The sequence below is a fragment of the Musca autumnalis genome, unplaced genomic scaffold (genome assembly GCF_047663935.1).
Source record: "Musca autumnalis isolate F117 unplaced genomic scaffold, ASM4766393v1 scaffold_1, whole genome shotgun sequence".
Lineage (NCBI taxonomy): Eukaryota > Metazoa > Arthropoda > Insecta > Diptera > Muscidae > Musca > Musca autumnalis.
The window spans coordinates 71184157-71207368 of record NW_027411644.1 but is presented as its reverse complement, the minus strand read 5'-3'; the positions used below and the strand labels follow the sequence as shown (position 1 = coordinate 71207368).

General features: G+C 38.3%; 1 protein-coding gene across 1 annotated transcript; it reads left to right on the top strand.

Annotated features, from left to right (window-relative positions):
- Positions 1–4399: 4399 nt before the first annotated feature.
- On the top strand, positions 4400–19495 carry LOC141400982 (opsin Rh1-like). Its single transcript, XM_073980728.1, has 6 exons — positions 4400–4499; positions 4574–4637; positions 4780–5270; positions 18748–18895; positions 18957–19234; positions 19318–19495. Coding segments are annotated over exons 1-6 (1113 nt in total). The 5' UTR covers positions 4400–4497; the 3' UTR covers positions 19448–19495.
- The last annotated feature ends 3717 nt before the right edge of the window (positions 19496–23212 follow it).

Below are 23212 nucleotides of genomic sequence, written 5' to 3'. Positions count from 1 at the left end.
ACGATTCACTTTTGCTGGCATCCTTGCCTGGCTTTAGTAGCGAAACCACCCTGCCTATTTCCCAGACTTCGGGAACAATGAGGGTGGCTAGCGACAAGTTGAGAACTTTACTGAGATACTCCACTCTCGGCTCATCCAGCTGCTTCAGCATTACCATGGAGATTCCATCTGGGCCCAACGCTTTGGATGATTTAGCGTTCCCGATGACATTCGCCATATCATCCATTGTAAACTGTGGTGGTTCATCCTCGGCAGGAAGAGATCTGATGCGACGTAATATTCTCCTCTTCGCCCTGTCACTCTCGGGGTGCTCGACAAATTGTCGATTGAAATAACTTGCATACCTCTTCGGGTCAGCCAATGTAACGTCAACAAACGTGACTGAGGTCCTGTCATCCCTCCTTCCGGGGTTGGAGAGTGACTTAACCGTTGCCCACAATTTACTTATACCTGCTCCAATGTTACAACTCTTCAGATGATTTAACCACTTGTTCCGCTTATGTTCGCCGACCAGCCTGTTGACTTCCAGTGTCAGCTCCCTGACTCTGGGGGCGTTGGGGTTGGTTCGACGAAGCTCATCACGCTCATTTGATAAGCCCGTCGCCTATGCTGGGAAGTTTGGTCTTACTTCGGGTATTAGACCAGCAGGTATATGGCGAGCGGCAGCAGCATTGATGATGTCTCGGAACGTCCTTTCCGCTACCCGAACATCACAAGGATTGGGCAATTCTCTTAAGCGGTGATTGGTGAACTCTCTGAAACTCGGCCAATCAGCTTTCCCATGATTGACGAATGTGCGGCGTTCAGAGGTGATGAAATCGGGTGGTCTGCTGATGGAGACAATTATGGGGAGATAGTCTGATCCCAGGGAAATGACGGGTTGCCAGGTGACGTCATTTGTCAGACCAGGTGACACGATGGTTATGCCTGGCGAACTGTGACACGCTCCTATAATTCTGGTAGAGGCATCCTCATTGACCGAGCAAAACGTAGAGCTATCAATCTGCTCAGCCAGCGCTATACTTCTCTTTTTGGTTTTCGAGGGCCGTATGCCACATCTCATGATGCGCATTAAAGTCCCCCAGGACCAGACTATTATGACCTTCCAAAAGCGGGCTAATGTCAGCTATTTCTCGACGGGATGTATACGTTCAGCAACTCTATCTCGGCAGTTGCACACCTCACTGCTACCCCCATACATTCTATGTACGGGTCATTGGAAACAGGCTCAAGCGAGATAGGTCTGTATTGAACAGACTGATGCAAAGGGAATGCTAATCCCCCACCTCCACATCTGGTGCGATCCATCCTTATTACGTTGTAACCATCACAACGTACTGAGCTGTAGTCGTTTAGCATGGTTTCCTGCACCGCCGCGACCTTGACCTTTTTCCGATTCAACAACAACGGCTGGTGTTAAATGCTGCTGCTGTTGGGGGGACTGCGGGGGTGTTTCGTAATCTGACGACGACGACTCACTGGGGGCTGTGTTCGCGCAGCATGCAGTAACATGGTCCTTCAGTGTACATGTGTACTCCCTTCTGGTCGTCTAGAACGACTCTCTTCTGGTCGCCTACAACGACTCCCTTCTGGTCGCCTATAAAGACTACCTTCTGGTCGCCTATAAAGACTACCTTCTGGTCGCCTATAAAGATTCCCTTCTGGTCGCTTATAAAGACTCCCTTCTGGTCGCCTATAAAGACTACCTTCTAGTCACCTATAAAGACTCCCTTCTGGTCGCCTATAATTACTCCCTTCTGGTCGCCTATAAAGATTTCCTTCTGGTTGCCTAGAACGAATCCTATCTGCTCGCTTATAAGGACTATAAGGACTCCCTTCTGATAGTTTTATGATACGAATACTAATCTAGGGAATTGGTAAAAATACCATTCGACGGGTTAATGAAGATGCCATGCTTACGATCTGCAAATAATTTTGATTTTTTGACGATGGGTGAAGATGCTAAAAAGATGACATGGCAAATCACTTGCACCCATGCTTGATTAGGATCTTTGGCATCGAAGCAGTTTGCTGGACCTTCGTGTATAGGGTTTTGTAGCCACTGTTATCCAAAACCCTTTACTTCGTATCCATAAACGTAGGATTCATGGATGATACATGTGTCTAGATCTTCGTCACTTCTTTTTGATCCGCAGATTGTCTGAAGCGATTCCAGACTGTTTCAGATTGATCGTTATTGTTAGACGATGATGTGCTAGCCCACTCTAGCTCTCGTCCTTGAGCAATGGTTGGAACATCTTGGCTACTGCCACATATATTCCAAGAAGCCACTGTTATCCAAACTGTTTACTTCGTTTCCATACCCGTAGGATTCATGGATGATACCTGTGTCTAGATCTTCTTAACTTCTTTTTGATCCGCAGGTTGTCTGAAGCGATTCTAGACTGTTTCAGATTGATCGTTATTGTTGGACGATGATGTGCTGGGCCACTCTAGCTCTGGTCCTTGAGCAATGATTGGAACATCTTGGCTACTTCAGCATATATTCCAAGCAGTTCTAGTCCTTAATTAAAAGTTTGTCGTGGTCTATGTTACGGGCTTCAATAAGAATCCAGAATTTTATGCCAAAAAAGGGTACAGCACACTTCTGCAACCACTTCGTCGAACACTCACCGGTGCATTACAGGGCCAATCGAGCTGGTAACCGGAGATATATACACTGAAGTAAGTCAATTACCTCCAAAGCTAAGCTAACCAAAGGTTAAACATGGTCTGGATCTTATTCAGATCCCGAAAAAATGGAGAATCTTAATGTCGATTCCACTTCATTCAAGGTTTTAGAACATATGTTGTTTCAATTCCTGAAACTGGAATACACCTTTAAGGTTGCGATCGATACGTTAAACCTTTAAATTGTATAAAGTGTTGGCTTGAATCTTACCTTAACAGCTGTCAAGCTTAAGTCGAATTCCGAGATCAAAATCCAAATTTCCTAAGTTAAAAATGTGAGTGTCGTAAGGCGGGAACACCTCCATCATTTTGTTCAACATGTATCTTAAGCATCTTCCCAGTCATCCACCAGATGTTTCGATGGTGAGGCGTTAACTTAGACGACGTAAGTATTAAAATATCCATCGCATTTTGGCCGAGATCGCTATTTCTAAGTCTACCGAGTCACACCTCATTTACTGGACACAAGAAGTCAACTTACATCTTGACATTTTCGTCAAAGGTAAGCGCTTCCCAGAGTAAATAAACCGAAAATAGATGGGATAGTGTTAAACAACCTCCTTTATTTTTCCTTTATTAAAATATCCACCGCATTTTGGCCGAGAATGCTATTTCTAAGCCCACCGAGTCACTCCTCATTTACTGGACACAAGTAGTCAACTTACATCTTTCGTCAAATGTAAACGCTTCCCAAAGTAAATAAACCGAAAATAGGTGGAATAGTGTTGAACAACCTCCTTTATTTTTCCTCGCATGCCACATTACAACTTATATTCCTCGGAAGTTTCTTTCCGTCTGAACTTATTTCTAAGTAGAGAAATCTGCTGACCATAATACGGGTTCGAGTTTCAATGGGTTGTATCCAAGTGAATGTTCTGCGGGCTAGACAGTTCCTGTCGGTGTGTTACTTTCTCCGACCTGTGATGGTAGATGCATCTCTCCGACACATCCGTAAGTACTTTTGGTGACATCGATACCGAAGATGTCATTTCGTCAACCGACTGTAGATAGCGAACTCTTTGAAACCCGTGTAGGAACACACACGAACAAGTTTTTGCAATTTCGAATAGGGGAGCAGCCTCCTCTAAACCAAACACGTTCCATTCTGAAACAACTTCAGTGCTGTAATGGTAATTCACTCGATTCTTCTACAAGAAAAGAACTTCGATTTCTAAAAAACTAATCATCAGTACTTTGGTAAACCGCGATTCCGCTTCTCCAAACTTAGTTGTTCACTTCTAACTGCACTACTGTTCGTTATCAATCATTTCTTTTGTCATGTATAAGAAAATCAAAGCACGATAGAAATTCGTTAGAGGGATTAATTTCTGATAATCTTCTTAGTTCAGTGTTAAAATCACACATAATCTTCCACCACCAAAGGGTAAGCTTTAACGGGATTGTACATTTTAAGCTGGTCGAAGTGATTTCAAATTTAAATTTCACAGAAATCATTTACGGTACCTACACGCGTATAAGTGATGTCACCACGTATACGCCCTGGAATTGATTTGACTAACCTCAGTATTCAACAATTAATTGCTTAATCAAAATCAAATCCCAACAGCAGCAAAGGATTAAACAATAAAACCTCAAAGGTAGGGTTGGGCAGAACGGCCTAATTTAATTTCAATCACAGTTTCACAGTTTGGATGGCTCTATAAAACTTGCGAATTCGGGAAAGATGATCATCAATGCCATTGTGAGTGTTAAAAGGCAACAAACCATATAGCAAAGAAAGTACAGCCTAAACCCGGCCAGATGTACTGCTAGTTTAAGTTAGAGCGGAATACGGCCGATATTGAAATGTAAGGATACTCAGACAAAAGAAAACCTCTACAAACTATAAAAAGGGAATTCGAAACTTTTTAACTCATTTAAGGTTTGTCGAACAAGCTTTTGGACCACGATTTACACCTTTGAATAATGGCTCCGTAACGGATAAGGTATGTAAAATAACAAGGAATGTGATTTTTATATGATGAAATTTTCTGCGAAATTAAAGCAGAGAATTTTGTCAAGAGCCTCCGATGAATTCTATGTTCAATGATGAATAATTTTAATATTTTAATCTAATGATTTTTTCAGGTAACGCCAGACATGGTCCATCTGGTTAGCTCTTATTGGAGTCAATTTCCCGCCATGGATCCAATGTGGAATAAAATCCTCACCGCCTATCTTATTATGATCGGTTTAATGGCATGGCTGGGCAACGGTACCGTCATCTATATTTTTGCCACCACCAAATCTTTACGAACACCGGCAAATTTACTGGTCATAAATTTAGCAGTATCAGATTTTTGTATGATGATTTTGAATACCCCATTGATGGCAACGAATTTATATTTTGAAACTTGGGTATGGGGCCCGCTGATGTGTGATATTTATGCCACTTTTGGTTCAGGATTTGGTTGCAGTTCAATTTGGTCAATGTGTATGATTGCCTTGGATCGTTATAATGTCATTGTCCGTGGTATAGCTGGAGAGCCGATGACTGTACGCTTGGCAATATATAAAATCATTTTTGTATGGACAATGAGTGCTCTGTGGACGTTTGCACCGATATTGGGTTGGAGTCGGTGAGTAATTGAAAAAAGAAAATAAAATTCAACTTTGTTAAAAAGAAATTGCATTTGAAAGAAGAAAAAAGTTAGATGATAGCGAAGCCGCCCCACAATCGATGTGTCTGCGGAGCCTTTCTAAACCAAAGGCGAAACATGTCATGTCACACAGTGGTGGTTGTGTGGGTTCGTATCGTCGGCTTTCCTTTTTCAAAAAGCATCTTGGTCAGTAACCTCGTCTCTAACGAGAAATTAATTAAAAAAATACAATTGTTTTTTTAAGGAATATTTTCCCGATATACCTTTGGCAATTCTTTATTCTTCTTAAAGTCTTCTTAAGACAACAGAAGACCGGTTGAGGGTTTCTATAGGTCTTCATATGCACCAAAAGACCTTTTAAAATCTTCTGTGGATAAAAGAAGACACCTTGAGGTCTTCTAGAGCCATCGGAAGACCTTTTGAGGTCTGCTAAAGAAAACATATGACTTAAAGACGTCCCCTAGAGACAACATAACACAAATGGAGGTATCCTAAAGACAACAGAAGACTTCTTGAAGTCTTCTACAAAAACAAAAGACCTCTTGAGGCCTTCTTTACTCAACAGAACACCTCTTGATATCTTCTACAGAGAACAGAAGACATATTGATGTCTTCTAGAGACAAGAGAAGGCCTCTGGAGGTTTGTTATGGACAACAGAAGACCTCCTGAGGTCTTCTAGAGACAACACAAGACCTCCTCAGGTTTTCTATAGGCAAAGAAAGACTTCTTGAGGCCTTTTAAAGACAACACAAGACCATTGAGATCTGCTATAGACAACGGAAGACTTCTTGAGGACATCTAGAGACAACAGAAGATTGAAGACATCAGAAGGCATCTTGATATGTTCTACAGACAACTGAAAACCTATACAGACAGCAAAATGTCTTCTTAAGGTCTCCTACAGGCAACAGAGGTTTAGGTTAGACGATGCGCAGCTGCTGTAATGGCAGCCACTCCACTCGGAGACCCTGAGGTCCATTGTGATCATCCTGGTTGTTGAAAGAGGGGTTAGTTGTAGAGATGGATGTATCAAAGTTGTGATGGTGGTGTTAAATTGTTGAGATGAGGAGTGAGTTAAAGATGAGAGATGATGATGCTTGATGATTTAGGGCTATGGCTTCACAAGTGTGTATAGGACAGGCAACATAAGACCTCTTGAGGTCATCTGTAGCCAACTGAATACCTCTTGAGATATTCTAGACACATCTAAAGACATCTTGAGGTCCTCTATAGGCTAGAGAAGTTATCTTCAGATCTTTTTTAGACTACAGAAGCCCTCTTGAGGTCTTTATAGGCAACAGAAGACCACTTGAAGTCTTTTATAGGCAACAAAAGACCTCAAGAAGCCTTCTAGGCAACAAAAGGTCTCTTGAACTCTTCTCGATACTTATTGAGGTCTTCTGTAGGCCTATTGAGGTCTTCTAAAGGCAACAAACGACCTATTGAGGTCTTCTATAAACAACAGAAGACCTATCGAGGTCTTCTATAGGCAAGGAAAAACATATTGTCGTCTTCTATAGGCAACAGAAGACCTATTGAAGCCTTCTATAAGCAACATAAAACCAGTTGAGCCCTTCTATAGGCAATAACATACCTCTTGCGGTCTTCCAGAGACAACAGAAGACCTATTGAGATCAATGGGCAATGAGGGGTTCTGTAGTCAAAAGAAAACTTATTGAGGTTATCTATTGACAACAGAAGACCTGTTGAGGTCTTCTATGGGCAAGAGAAAACTTGTTGAAGTCTTCTACAGGCAACAAACGACCTATTGAGGTCTTCTAGAGACAACTGAAAACCGCTTGAGGTCTTCTAGAGACAACAGTACAGTTCTTGAGGTCTTCTAGAGACACTTCAAGTCTTTTACAGACAAGAGAAGACCTTTGAGGCCTTCTAAAGACAACGGAAATTTTCTTGAGGTCTACCGCAGACAACAAAAGACCTCTTGAGGTTCTCTAGAAGCAACAGGAGACCTATTGAGGTCTTCTAAAGACAACAGAAGACAGCAGAATATATCTTGAGGTCTTCTTTAGGCAACAGAAAACCTTTTAAGATCTTCTACAGGAAACAAAAGAAGTCTTGAAGTATTCTTCAGACAACAGAAGACCTCTTGAGGTCTTCTAGAGACAAACGAATATTTCTAGAGGTTTTTTTAGACAACAAAAGACCTCTTGTGGTCTTTTACAGCTAAAATAAGGCATCTTGAGGTCTTTTATAGACAACAGAAAAACCTCTTGAGGCCTTCTATAAACAGCTGAAGAGTTCTTGGAGTCTTCTAGAGATAAGAGCAGACCTCCTGAGGTCTTCAAGAGGCAAGAGAAAACCTCTTGACGCCTTCTAGAGACAACAGAAGACGTCCCCAACGGACCTCAAGATAACGGGTTTCCGCAGGCAACAGAAGACCTCTTGAGGTATATTATGGACAACAGAAGACCTCTTGAGATCTTCTTTAGACAGCAGAAGACCTCTTGAAGTCTTCTGTAGAGAACAGAAGACCACTTGAAGTCTTCTAGGGACTAGAGAAGACATCTTGTGGTATTATAGAAACAACAGAATAGTTCTTGAGGTATTTCAGAGACAACAAAATACCTCTTCAGGTCTTCTAGAGACAAAAAAAGGCCTTTTGAGGTTATCTAAAGACAACGGAAGTTCTCTTGAGGTCCTCTAGAGACTAGAGAAGACATATTGAGGTCTTCTAAAAGCAACAGAAGTCCTCTTGAAGTCTTCTGTAGACAACAGAGTACCCCTTATGGTATTCTTGGGACAATAGAAGACCTCTTGAAGCAACAGAAGACTTCTTAAGGTCTTCTTTAGACAGCAGAAGACCAGTTCAAGTCTTCTGTAAACAACAGAAGACCTCTTGAGGTCTTCTAGAGACTAGAGAAGACATATTGAGGTCTTCTAAAGGCAAGAGAAGTCCTTGTGAAGTCTTCTGTAGACAAAATAATACCCCTTATGGTATTCTTTAGACCACAGAAGGCCTTTTGAGGTATTCTTGGGACAACAGAAGACCTTTTGAAGCAACAGAAAACTTCTTGAGGTCTTCTTTAGACAGTAGAAGACCAGTTGAAGTCTTCTGTAGACTTGAGGTCTTCTAGAGACTAGAGAGACATCTTCAGGTATTTTAGAGACAACAGAATAGTTCTTGAGGTATTCCAGAGACAACAGAAGACCTCTTCAGGTATTTTAGAGACAAGAGTAGACCTTTTAAGGTCTTCTAAAGACAACGGAAGTTCTCTTGAGGCCCTCTAGAGACTAGAGAAGACATATTGAGGTCTTCTAAAGGCAACAGAACCCCTCTTGAAGTCTTCTGTAGACAACAGAATACCTCTTATGATATTATTTAGACCACAGAAGGCCTTTTGAGGTTTTCTTGGGGCAACAGCAGACCTCTTGAAGCAACAGAAGATTTCTTGAGGTCTTCTTTAGACAGCAGAATACCATTTGAAGTCTTCTGTTGTCTTAAGAAGACCTCTTGAGGTCCTCTAGAGACTGGAGAAGACATCTTGAGGTTTTCAAAGGGAAAAGGAGTCCTCTTGAAGTCTTCTGTAGACAACAGGATACCTCTTATGGTATTCTTTAAACCACAGAAGGCCTTTTGAGGTATTCTAGAGACAACGGAAGACCTCTTAAAGTCTTCTGTTAACAACAGAAGACCTTTTGAGGCCTTCTAGAAACAGGGGGCGACTTCTTGAGTTCTTCTATACACATCAGACGACATCTTAAAGTCTTCTGTAGATAACAGAAGACATCTTGAGGTAGTTATTAGACGTCAGAATACCTCTTGATGTATTCTTTAGGCAAGGTCTTCTGAAGTCTTCTTCAGAAGACGTCTTGAGGGCTCAACAACGCCCTGTTAGCCAGCCGAGTTCCATATGGAAAAAGGGGTAACCCCTACATAAAAATGCAAGTGGTTTGTATATGTGCTAGTAGAATATAGGAAAGGATTCAAAATCAATTAAAAAACTCAAATTACAAGTCATATAGTAATTAAAGTATCAAATTACATATCTTAAGTAAACAAATGGGGTAAAAAGGGTCTCAGACTCATTTATAAAGTAAACAAACAGCATACCATGAGATGGGGTGACCGTGGGAAATTCTTGGAATTCCTTATGCTGGGGGGGAAGCATGTCCACTATCAACGTGGGTGGCTTCGTTTGTCCGTCCGTCTGTCCGTGAGCATGCTGAATCGTGTCCATGATCAATGTGGGTGGTCTCGTTTGTCCGTCTGTCTGTTGATTGATCTAATTATGAAGCATTGACCATTGTTGAGCTTTACTAGCTTTATTATATGTTTGTGTGTATGTCGTTTGGTTCCTTTTGCTTAGCATTGGATCAGCAGTCACGATAGCTTTATTGTATGTTTGTGTGTATGTCGTTTGGTTCTTTTGCTTTACTTTAAGTCAGAGGACAAGTGTACTGAGTATTTGCTGTGTTTAAATATGAATTCGATCGATCTTCTCGATTTGTTTATTATTATTATTCGATGAAGGCGACAAAGTCTTTAATATTTAATTGAAGGGTGGATTGAATTTTTGGTTGCTTCAAATTGATCTTTGCTATGGATTTGGATATGTATGCAAATATGATTGGGAGAGTTAAGGGGGAAAGGGGAACGAATGTGTACAAATGAGAAATCGATGACCATTGTTGAGGCATAGCGTTTGGTGGTACACTGGAAAAATATGTATGCATGTGTGACCGTGGGAAATTCTTGGAATTCAGTCTGTCTGTCCGTAATGTAACAAATAACACGTGTTACCATGGGGCAATTCTTGGAATTCCGTCCGTCCATCCGTCCGCGGGAACTTTTTGGAATTCCGTCTGTCCGTAAGCATGCTAAATCGTATCCATGATCAACGTGGGTGGTCCTGTTTGTCCGTCCGTTTGCCAGTTCATTGATATATTTTCCTAATGTTATGAAATAAATGACGTCATCATCAGTTGGGTTTAAATAATTTTGATTGAAACTGTACGAAACAAGAATTTCTTTGAGTACATAAATCGAAACGATCCAAATGAATTCATTTGGATCTTTTCGATTTGTTTATTTCAGAAGTTAAGCAAAGAATTGGCAAAGACTTGAATATTGGATTGAAGGGATGGTTTGGGATATTAAAGCATATGTGGGTGCGTGTGTATGTTTGATTCTTTGCAGTTATGAGGAATGTATTGGCATTATGTTGTAGCAATTTTTGTGAGTAAGAGGTTGAAAGGGGAAAGCAAGCATCGAATGCTTTAAGATTAGCTAGAGCATTAACCATATATTTGTATGAATGTTGCCCTTCGATTGAAGCAGTGACCATTGTTGAAGCATTGAGTTTATATGTACATATGTTTGTGTGTATGCCGTATGATTCCTTTGCTTTGCATTGGATCAGCAGCCACGATCGCTTTATTTTATGTTTGTGTGTATGTCGTTTGGTTCTTTTTCCATTCCTTTAAATCAGCAGGCGTAATTGTCGCCTTTAACGAAAGCAAAATGCGACAAGTGCCTGTGATTAGGGAAGTTAAGGGGGATGGGGGAACCAATGTGTACAAATAAGAAATCGATGACCATTGTTGAGGCATAGCGTTTATATGTACGTCAGTCCAGCTTCCTTTAAATTTATGCTGTGTATGTTTGCAATAAACCAAAAGAAGGAATCATTGAACTTTCATTCAGTATTACACAATATCGGATTTGTTTTGATTAAATGTTATGAAACTAGGTTATTGGACTTTTTTAAAGACGACACCACGTTTGGTTCTTTAAACCCTGTATGTATGTATAAATGTATGTATATTTGTGGTTATATTGACCTTGAAAATGAATATGTTTAGATTATGACGTTGATTTCCTTACCTCTGTGTATGGAAAAGTGAAGATAGGTTTATTTTAGGAGAGTGAAGGGGGAAAAGGGAATAGCAAAAAAAAAAAAAAGAAATCAATCTTTACAAATAAGAAATCGACAAGAACTTTTAGTTGGCTTAACATATGTATGCTTAATGAATTCCACAATATTGTGAAATTCATGTTCTTTTCGATTTGTTTATTTCAAAAGTCAAACTAGGAATCGTCAAAGACTTGAATATGGAATTGTAGGGGTGATTTGGATATAAGTGGATCTTTGCAGTTGTGAAGAATGTATGACATTAATGCTCCACATGAATTCGTTAGATTTTTTAGATATGTTTGTTTTGGAAGTCAAATTAAGATTCGGGTTATTGGAATATACAAATGTGGGTGCGTGTGTATGTTTTATTCTTTACAGTTATAAGGAAAGTATGGAATTATGCTGCAACACTGGTTTACATTATGATTAAGAGATTTGAAGGGGGAATGCAGGGAAAGAATAGAATTTGCTTTAAGCTCTGTTTAAGCATTGTTCTGCGACTATTCGATTGAAGCAATGATCATTGTTGAGGCATTATTATGTATGACCATCAACTTTATGTTGTTATATGTTTACATTAAAACAAAAGAAGGAATCATTGATTTTTCATTCAGTATTACTCAATATCCAATTTTGTTATTATTATGGATTATTGGACCTTTTTCAAAGATAAGAAATGTGGCTGGAACATCAAATAGAGGCAAAAGTATGCTTCAACTTGACCTTGAAATAAAATTTGAAAATATGCTTATGTTGCTTTTTTTATCACAACATCTAAATATCACCCCATTTCTCCGCAATTTAATACACAAATTATGAAAAACAAAAATCTCACTCTTCATTAACATTTAAGATCTATAAATGCATACATATATTGTAATAATTTTATTAGTCAGAAACATACTTTCAAACTGGTACAATATGGATTCTCAATATATTCTTCCTGAAATCTTCAAGGAAAGCACATTAAGGGAGTCGAAGGATATCGAAGCAGACAAATATTTGTTAAGAATAACGGATGAAATTCAGGCGGAATTCTATATAACACATGGTTTGAAAACGGACAGAAACAGAATCCTTAAGCTTTTAAAAAGGATGGAGAAAATCACAAATGTCAATAATAATTGAATTTAAATGATTATTAATAAATAAGAAATAAACAAATATTTTTGTTGCATATTTTTTGGGGGAAGAGAATGCAATGGTTTATGTATAATTGTCATCTTCTAATCTAAAATTTTGTCCCTGTGTTTAGCAAAAATATGGCAACACTATACACAGTCACTATTTCGTGCTACAGCTCGATTTTCGTTTCAACAACTTATTATTATAGCTCACCCTATCCCTAATTTGGTTCAACAGCACTCTCTTAGAGTTAAACAGCTTCATATGATAACTTAAGAGCTCCCTAATCTTATTCAACAGTTTCGTACTCAACCCTCTTCACTTAAGATCGAACCTCTTCATACAAGGAACACATTTTGATAGTTATCAAACATACCATTTGCTTCAAATTTATGAAAGTTAAAAAAGCAAGCAAATATATATTAGTGTACCTCACTCAAATTGAAAATTCGAAGGAAAAGAAACTTAAACAATGCCATCTAGGGGTTTAGCTATCGATACCTAAATTATTACGAAGATATTATAAATGCTGACTTGTGTACATAACTGTACCATATTACTCATTAAAACAAAAAAATGAAATAAAAAACAATGATATTCAGAAGACCATAGATTGCATTTATTATATAAAACCCTATATGTATGTATATATAGTTTTGTCGTCTTGGACAGTCATTTCTTTTGATGTATTCCTTTTATATTTAATATAAACATTAAACCCCTATAAAAGTTGGGTTAGACTAGGAAACTATATTCAGTTTTCAAAATTCCTTTAAAGGAGTGAAACATTTCATCAAGAAAAGTAAGAAACCTAAAAATGGTCAATAATAACAACGGAGAGCTAGGAGTTGAGTTCGAGAATGAAACAGAGTTCGAAAACATTTGTTGCAATATGTTAGACCATTACGAGGCAACACAAAATACACCACAACAAACTGAATTATTTGAAATGGACTATGAGTTCGAGGCTGCTTGCGTAAAAGCTGTAAATGAATTCGAGGCAAAGTATAATGAGTCTCTGCTAGTGGAAACCGATGCTGAAGGAAAGGAGAACGAAACCCGAACAAACCAATCTTTGGAGAATTCAGAAGAAGATTATCCGTATATACCAGAAGCACAAAACGTATGGGCATTGGATGAAAACGATCCATGGTTTATAGTTTAGCCGACGACACTCAAGCTTTTGATATGTATATTAGAGATGACTAAATAAATGAATAATATTGTTTGTCTACAAAATATAAAGTATTCTTTTTTGTTCTAGGATAATAAACAATAGAAAAGGCGAATACACATCTGCGGCAATTATGAACATTTAAGCATGATTGTAAAATATTAAATATGCATATGGTGTTGAGGTTGGTTTCAGGTTAGGTTGGGTTGGGTTCGGGTTACGTTGGGTTCGGGTTAGGTTGGGTTCGGGTTAGGTTGGGTTCGGGTTAGGTTGGGTTCGGGTTAGGTTGGGTTCGGGTTAGGTTGGGTTCGGGTTAGGTTGGGTTCGGGTTAGGTTGAGTTCGGGTTAGGTTCGGGTTAGGTTAGGTTGGGTTCGGGTTAGGTTGGATTCAGGTTGGGTTGGGTTCAAGTTAGGTTGGGTTAAGATCAAGGGATACACTATTTATATTGTGACAATGTCCCACATTTAACAGTAGAACTGTAACTATGGAAGAAGAAATGTTGAAACGATTGGTTCAATCCCGCAATGTTTTGAAAAGAAAATTTCAAAACATTAAAAGGGGAGAACTAGCAAGAACAACCCAATTGGAAAATACCTTCAAACCAATAACAGATGAACTAAACAAATTAGTTAAAACCACAAGTGAAAATGCATCCAAATACATGATATCCAAGACAGAAAATATGCATGAATATGAGAAAACACCGTTTTCCAGTATCAAGAAACATAAGGAAGATTTTAAAAACGAAATCACTGCAAACGATGAAGAGTACGAAAAAGATAATAATCAAGATGAGTCAAGCAACGATGAGGGTGGAGAAGAATCTTTTTATTCTGATCATGATGATTATGATTATGAAAACAATCTTCTTCTATTGAAAATCAATAATAAACTGGACACTGTATACGGTCCACATAAAGATGTTAATGGGGAATGGAAATTTGGAGATAAACCTTTGGAAATAAATAATGAAAAAATTATCGTAGGAAACCAGAATTGGGCGCTCACACCAGGCTTATTTGAACTTCTCTTTCATCAAAAACCCAAAAACTACGATGAATCAGAGTTGGAGATATATAAAAAAATTTTACTGGGATCCAATGCACATAAAGTAAACTACAGCCATAATGAACGAGTGAAATCTAACAAAGGATATAAATACACCAATATAATAAAGAAGATAATCGATTGTACTCACACTGGTAAAGGCCTAATGAGAGTAAATTCCGAAAAACCTCAATATGTATATTGGAACGATCCCAATGTTCTTGTTGAACGACTAAAGCGGTTGGTGGAATCAAATCAAAATGGAAAATATGACCACACAAATGAGATGGTTTCTATAATTGAAGAACTACGAGAGGCAGATATTATATATTAATTATTCAAATGTGTACACTGCGATTACGAAATAAATGCAATCTATGGTCTTCTGAATATCATTGTTTTTTATTTCATTTTTTTGTTTTAATGAGTAATATGGTACAGTTATGTACACAAGTCAGCATTTATAATATCTTCGTAATAATTTAGGTATCGATAGCTAAACCCCTAGATGGCATTGTTTAAGTTTCTTTTCCTTCGAATTTTCAATTTGAGTGAGGTACACTAATATATATTTGCTTGCTTTTTTAACTTTCATAAATTTGAAGCAAATGGTATGTTTGATAACTATCAAAATGTGTTCCTTGTATGAAGAGGTTCGATCTTAAGTGAAGAGGGTTGAGTACGAAACTGTTGAATAAGATTAGGGAGCTCTTAAGTTATCATATGAAGCTGTTTAACTCTAAGAGAGTGCTGTTGAACCAAATTAGGGATAGGGTGAGCTATAATAATAAGTTGTTGAAACGAAAATCGAGCTGTAGCACGAAATAGTGACTGTGTATAGTGTTGCCATATTTTTGCTAAACACAGGGACAAAATTTTAGATTAGAAGATGACAATTATACATAAACCATTGCATTCTCTTCCCCCAAAAAATATGCAACAAAAATATTTGTTTATTTCTTATTTATTAATAATCATTTAAATTCAATTATTATTGACATTTGTGATTTTCTCCATCCTTTTTAAAAGCTTAAGGATTCTGTTTCTGTCCGTTTTCAAACCATGTGTTATATAGAATTCCGCCTGAATTTCATCCGTTATTCTTAACAAATATTTGTCTGCTTCGATATCCTTCGACTCCCTTAATGTGCTTTCCTTGAAGATTTCAGGAAGAATATATTGAGAATCCATATTGTACCAGTTTGAAAGTATGTTTCTGACTAATAAAATTATTACAATATATGTATGCATTTATAGATCTTAAATGTTAATGAAGAGTGAGATTTTTGTTTTTCATAATTTGTGTATTAAATTGCGGAGAAATGGGGTGATATTTAGATGTTGTGATAAAAAAAGCAACATAAGCATATTTTCAAATTTTATTTCAAGGTCAAGTTGAAGCATACTTTTGCCTCTATTTGATGTTCCAGCCACATTTCTTATCTTTGAAAAAGGTCCAATAATCCATAATAATAACAAAATTGGATATTGAGTAATACTGAATGAAAAATCAATGATTCCTTCTTTTGTTTTAATGTAAACATATAACAACATAAAGTTGATGGTCATACATAATAATGCCTCAACAATGATCATTGCTTCAATCGAATAGTCGCAGAACAATGCTTAAACAGAGCTTAAAGCAAATTCTATTCTTTCCCTGCATTCCCCCTTCAAATCTCTTAATCATAATGTAAACCAGTGTTGCAGCATAATTCCATACTTTCCTTATAACTGTAAAGAATAAAACATACACACGCACCCACATTTGTATATTCCAATAACCCGAATCTTAATTTGACTTCCAAAACAAACATATCTAAAAAATCTAACGAATTCATGTGGAGCATTAATGTCATACATTCTTCACAACTGCAAAGATCCACTTATATCCAAATCACCCCTACAATTCCATATTCAAGTCTTTGACGATTCCTAGTTTGACTTTTGAAATAAACAAATCGAAAAGAACATGAATTTCACAATATTGTGGAATTCATTAAGCATACATATGTTAAGCCAACTAAAAGTTCTTGTCGATTTCTTATTTGTAAAGATTGATTTCTTTTTTTTTTTTTTTGCTATTCCCTTTTCCCCCTTCACTCTCCTAAAATAAACCTATCTTCACTTTTCCATACACAGAGGTAAGGAAATCAACGTCATAATCTAAACATATTCATTTTCAAGGTCAATATAACCACAAATATACATACATTTATACATACATACAGGGTTTAAAGAACCAAACGTGGTGTCGTCTTTAAAAAAGTCCAATAACCTAGTTTCATAACATTTAATCAAAACAAATCCGATATTGTGTAATACTGAATGAAAGTTCAATGATTCCTTCTTTTGGTTTATTGCAAACATACACAGCATAAATTTAAAGGAAGCTGGACTGACGTACATATAAACGCTATGCCTCAACAATGGTCATCGATTTCTTATTTGTACACATTGGTTCCCCCATCCCCCTTAACTTCCCTAATCACAGGCACTTGTCGCATTTTGCTTTCGTTAAAGGCGACAATTACGCCTGCTGATTTAAAGGAATGGAAAAAGAACCAAACGACATACACACAAACATAAAATAAAGCGATCGTGGCTGCTGATCCAATGCAAAGCAAAGGAATCATACGGCATACACACAAACATATGTACATATAAACTCAATGCTTCAACAATGGTCACTGCTTCAATCGAAGGGCAACATTCATACAAATATATGGTTAATGCTCTAGCTAATCTTAAAGCATTCGATGCTTGCTTTCCCCTTTCAACCTCTTACTCACAAAAATTGCTACAACATAATGCCAATACATTCCTCATAACTGCAAAGAATCAAACATACACACGCACCCACATATGCTTTAATATCCCAAACCATCCCTTCAATCCAATATTCAAGTCTTTGCCAATTCTTTGCTTAACTTCTGAAATAAACAAATCGAAAAGATCCAAATGAATTCATTTGGATCGTTTCGATTTATGTACTCAAAGAAATTCTTGTTTCGTACAGTTTCAATCAAAATTATTTAAACCCAACTGATGATGACGTCATTTATTTCATAACATTAGGAAAATATATCAATGAACTGGCAAACGGACGGACAAACAGGACCACCCACGTTGATCATGGATACGATTTAGCATGCTTACGGACAGACGGAATTCCAAAAAGTTCCCGCGGACGGATGGACGGACGGAATTCCAAGAATTGCCCCATGGTAACACGTGTTATTTGTTACATTACGGACAGACAGACTGAATTCCAAGAATTTCCCACGGTCACACATGCATACATATTTTTCCAGTGTACCACCAAACGCTATGCCTCAACAATGGTCATCGATTTCTCATTTGTACACATTCGTTCCCCTTTCCCCCTTAACTCTCCCAATCATATTTGCATACATATCCAAATCCATAGCAAAGATCAATTTGAAGCAACCAAAAATTCAATCCACCCTTCAATTAAATATTAAAGACTTTGTCGCCTTCATCGAATAATAATAATAAACAAATCGAGAAGATCGATCGAATTCATATTTAAACACAGCAAATACTCAGTACACTTGTCCTCTGACTTAAAGTAAAGCAAAAGAACCAAACGACATACACACAAACATACAATAAAGCTATCGTGACTGCTGATCCAATGCTAAGCAAAAGGAACCAAACGACATACACACAAACATATAATAAAGCTAGTAAAGCTCAACAATGGTCAATGCTTCATAATTAGATCAATCAACAGACAGACGGACAAACGAGACCACCCACATTGATCATGGACACGATTCAGCATGCTCACGGACAGACGGACGGACAAACGAAGCCACCCACGTTGATAGTGGACATGCTTCCCCCCCAGCATAAGGAATTCCAAGAATTTCCCACGGTCACCCCATCTCATGGTATGCTGTTTGTTTACTTTATAAATGAGTCTGAGACCCTTTTTACCCCATTTGTTTACTTAAGATATGTAATTTGATACTTTAATTACTATATGACTTGTAATTTGAGTTTTTTAATTGATTTTGAATCCTTTCCTATATTCTACTTGTGCTGGCAAAATTAATTTAGGGACATGTTTTTCCTTTATTGTACAGTCTCGCAGGCATAGGGTACTTATCTCTTGGCAAAGCCGAGCCATTTTAGGTTTTTTTTTAAGCATGATATTCCCATTAACGATTAACACTGGCATTAAGAAAACTTCTTTACAATTTCAGCTACGTTCCTGAAGGAAATTTAACATCATGTGGCATTGATTACATGGATCACGACTTAAATCCGGTAAGCTATTTAATAGCCTACACCATCTTCGTCTATGTTTTGCCACTCTTTCTGATTTGCTATTCTTATTGGTATATTATTGCGGTGAGTTGTGCCCTGCAAGACCTTGCAATAGCAGAAAACTAAAATGAATTCCTTTTAACAGGCTGTTTCGGCCCATGAGAAAACAATGCGCGAACAGGCCAAGAAAATGAATGTCAAGTCTTTGCGTTCTAGCGAAGATGCTGAAAAATCTGCTGAAGGGAAATTGGCCAAAGTGGCATTGGTTACAATTTCTCTGTGGTTTATGGCCTGGACACCGTATACAATCATCAATTGCATTGGCCTGTTTGGCTATGAGGGCCTAACACCATTGAATACGGTTTGGGGTGCGTGTTTTGCCAAATCGGCAGCCGTTTACAATCCCATTGTTTATGCAACAAGGTAAGAAGTGATAGGCTCGAAAGGCCGCACACCAATTGAAAATCTGATAATTTGTTGTTTTTCTTTTATTATTGTAATTATAGCCATCCCAAATATCGTTTGGCTTTAAAGGAAAAATGTCCCTGCTGTATCTTTGGAAAGGTGGTGGATGATGAGAAGGCAATAGTGAGTGACAGTGGTTCTCAGGTAACAGAAGGAGAAACCAGGACATAAACTCTTTAATACACACTTTGGAATGGAGATACTTGATGCGAACCCTCTTTACTAACCCACAGGATCACGAGAAGTAACATGTTATTGTACAGGCATGGCCGAAATATCAGTTGCTTTGTATTCGTGCATGAAACTTGGTACTCTTAGGTCGAGTTCCATACTAGAGTAATTTTATGAAATTGCAGTAGTGGGGAAATAGATCTGAAAACCCCTAGTTTCACGCACGAATACAAAGCAACTGACGTTTCGGAAGTCAGCCCATGTTTTACAAAGTCGAATGGAAACATTCTAACGGATGTTTTATAGCTTGGAAGAATATCGTTCGATTTGATATTCAGAAACAGGCTCTATGTTTTTAAGCAATGTCAATAAAGACCAAAAATAAAAAAAATAATAATAATTCGATCTGAATAATGGGCCCCACAATAGAATAAGTTGCGTTTCATATTTAAAGGAACATTTAAGCCTTTTATATTTCTCATTCAAAGTTCCAACGAATAATTTTATTGATGAAGCAGCACTGCGTCCCAGATCCGGAAGATGTTTACCTTGTGGTTTTGGTTAGCTTATGAGGATACCACTGTCAAGGTATCTTTCCGGCTCTCAGTCTTTTAGTGGTTGGTAGAGGATGTAGAGGGCGAACTAGAAACCACAGTTATTCCATCCGTTGTAGTCGTCGGCCTTAGTAGAAAGCACTAGCCCTTTGAAACCACGACCTTCTAGTATGCAGAAAGGTCTTCCGAGTCAGAATACTATTAATGAACAAACCTCGACCACTGAATTGGCATAGTATGTTTCCTCTACCTCAATTTGTGTGGTTTATCGGTCAGTTGATGAGTAAAGAACATACAAAAAGTCAGCATTACCTTTGGAAATTCGACGGCAGGAAATCTTAGTCTACCTCGATGTGAGCGTGCATGTTGATTAGGATCAATCTCAAGGTGGTGAACAAATTAGAAAAAGGATCTTGAAATCCTTGATTTTCGGTTTTGATTCTTCCAATGATATACCTCTCTTAACCTTAGTTTTTGGTAGAGCAGGGTTGGTTTTGCTTGAAACCACACGCCCAAGAATAGTGAACGGTGAGCTGAGTCAGTCTTCCCAATACCTCTGTCTTGAGGCTGATTCATCGGCGATGAATCATCGCCCTTGGTTTTACATACTTCATCTTTAAGAGGTGTTCCGCCGGTGTGGTGACAAAGCCTGTTTTTGAAGAAGTGTTGAGGTCAAAGAAGATTAATCTCCAATGAGCATAAACTCGACGATTGTGAAATGAGAGAAATCGGTGGCAACAGTCCTCGCTGATAGCGGATTTTCCTGCTTTTAGAATTAGAATGATGCGGGCCACCTTCAAGATATGTGGTAATTGGTATCTCCAAAAGGCCACAACGGCAACAATGTTATCTCGGCTCAATCTACCATGTGAGATTCATTTCCTTTGACCCCAACACCTTCTTCAAAGGGAGACTCTGTCACCACACCGGCAGGATACTTTTGAAAGATAAAGGATGTGAAATCAGAGGAGAGGATTCATCGCTCTAGAAGACCTCAAGAGATCTTCTGTTGTCTCCAGAAGACCTCAAGAGGTCCAAAGCTCTTCTGTTGTCTGACGAAGACCCTAGATGTCTTCTGCTACCTATAGAATATTTCAAGAAATCTGTTTTTGTGTCAGGATGTCGATAATCTCAAGAGGTCTTCAGTTGTCTAAGAAAGACTTTTAGATGTTGCCTATAGAGGGCCTTCAGAGGTCTTCTGTTGCCTATAAAACACCCTTAGAGGTCTTCTGTTGCCTATAAAAGATCTCCAGAGGTCTTTTGTTGTCGGTAGAAGATCTCAGGAAGACCAAAGGTCTTCTGTTGTCTAAACAAGATCTTAAGATGTCTTATGTTTCGCCTACACGACCTCAAGAGGTATTCTGTTGCCTATAAAAGGCTTCAAGGGTTCCTCTGTTGCCTTCAGAAGACCTCAAGTGATCTTGTGTTGCTTGTAGAAGCCCTTTGGAGGCCTTCTGTTGTCTATAAAAGGTCTCAAGAAGACCAAAAGCCTTCCGTTGTCTAAAGAAGACCTCAAGAGGTCGTCTTTTGTCCAATGAAATCCTTAAGAGGTCTTCTGTTTCCTCTAGAAGACTTCAATAGGTCTTTTGTTGCCTAAAAAAGGCCTCAAATTTCCTCTGCTGCCTATAGAAGATCTCAAGTGGTCTTCTGTTGGTTGTAGAAGCCCTCCAGAGGTATTCTGTTGTCTATAAACGATCTCAAGAAGACCAAAGCTCTTCTGTTGTCTGACGAAGACCCTAGATGACGTCAAGATGTCTTCTGTTACGTATAGAATATTTCAAGAATTTTTTGTTTTGTTTCAGGAGGTCGAAAACTTCAAGAGGTCTTCTGTTGTCTAAGGAAGACTTTTAAAGGTCTTCTGTTGCCTATAGAACACCTTTAGAGGTCTTCTGTTGCCTATAAAAGATCTCCAGAGGTCTTTTGTTGTCTGTAAAACATCTCAAGAAGACCATAGGTCTTCTGTTGTCTAAAGAAGATCTTAAGAGGTCCTCTGCTTCCCCTAGAATACCTCAAGAGTTATTCTTTTGCCTATAAAAGACTTGTAGGGTTCCTCTGTTGCCTAAAGAACACCTCAAGTGATCTTCTGTTACTTGTAGAAGCTTTTCAGAGGCCTTCTGTTGTCTGTAAAGGATCTCAAGAAGGCCAAAGTTTTCTGTGGTCTAAAGAAGAACTTAAGAGACCTTTAGAAATCTTCTGTTGCCTATAGAGGACATTCAGAGGTCTTCTGTTTCCTATAGAACACCTTTAGAGGTCTTCTGTTGCGTATAAAAAACCTCCATAGGTCTTTTGTTGTCTATAGAAGATCATAAAAAGGCCGTTGTCTAAAGAAGATCTTAAGAGGTCTTCTGTTTCCTCTAGAAGACCTCAAGAGGTATTCTGTTGCCTAGACTTCAAGGGTTCTTTTGTTGCCTTCAAAAGAACTCAAGTGATCTGGTGTTGCTTGTAGAAGGCCTTCGAAGGTCTTCTGTTGTCTATAGAAGATCTCAAAAAACCAAAGCTTTCTGTTCCCTAAAGGAGACCTTAGGAGGTCATATTTTGTCCTAGGAAGACTTTAAGGGATCTTCTGTTTCCTCTAGAAAAACACAAGATGTGTTTTGTTGTCTATAAAAGACCTTAAGTGGTCTTCAGTTGGCTGCATAAGCCCTCCAGAGGTCTTTTGTTGTCTCTAGAAGACATCAAGCAACGTCTCTAGACTTCCTCAAGAGGTCTTTTGTTGCCTATAGAAAATTTCGAGAGGTGTTCTATTGTTTCAGATAGTCTCAAAAGGTCTTCTATCGCCTATCGAAGACCTAAAGAGGTCTTCTGTTCCCAATAGAAGACCTCTGTTGTCTCTAGAAAACCTCAATAGGCCGTGTGTAGTATCTAGAAAGCCCCTAGAGTATCTGTTGTCTATAGAAGGCCTCAAGTTGTCTTCCTTTGCCTATACAAGACCTCAAAAGATCTTCTATTGTCACTAGAAGACCTTATGAGGTCTTCAATTGTCTCTAGAAGACCTCAAGAGGACTTCTGTTGCATATAAAAGACTCCAAGAGATTTTCTGTTTTCTATAGAAGATCTCAAGAGATCTTCTGTTGTCTCTAGAATACTCAAGAGATTTTCCGTTGTCTAAAGAAGACCTAAAGAGGTCTTCTATTGTCTAGAGAAGACCTCAGGGGGTCTTCTATTGTGTCAGGAGATTTTCTGTTGTCTAAAGAAGACCTCAAGAGGTCTT

Bases quoted from the DNA above. Each gene is read 5' to 3' on its own strand.
- LOC141400982 (XM_073980728.1), top strand. The intron at 5,271-18,747 runs GTGAGTAATTGA...TTACAATTTCAG, and splicing joins CCGATATTGGGTTGGAGTCG to CTACGTTCCTGAAGGAAATT. The intron at 19,235-19,317 runs GTAAGAAGTGAT...TTGTAATTATAG, and splicing joins CCCATTGTTTATGCAACAAG to CCATCCCAAATATCGTTTGG.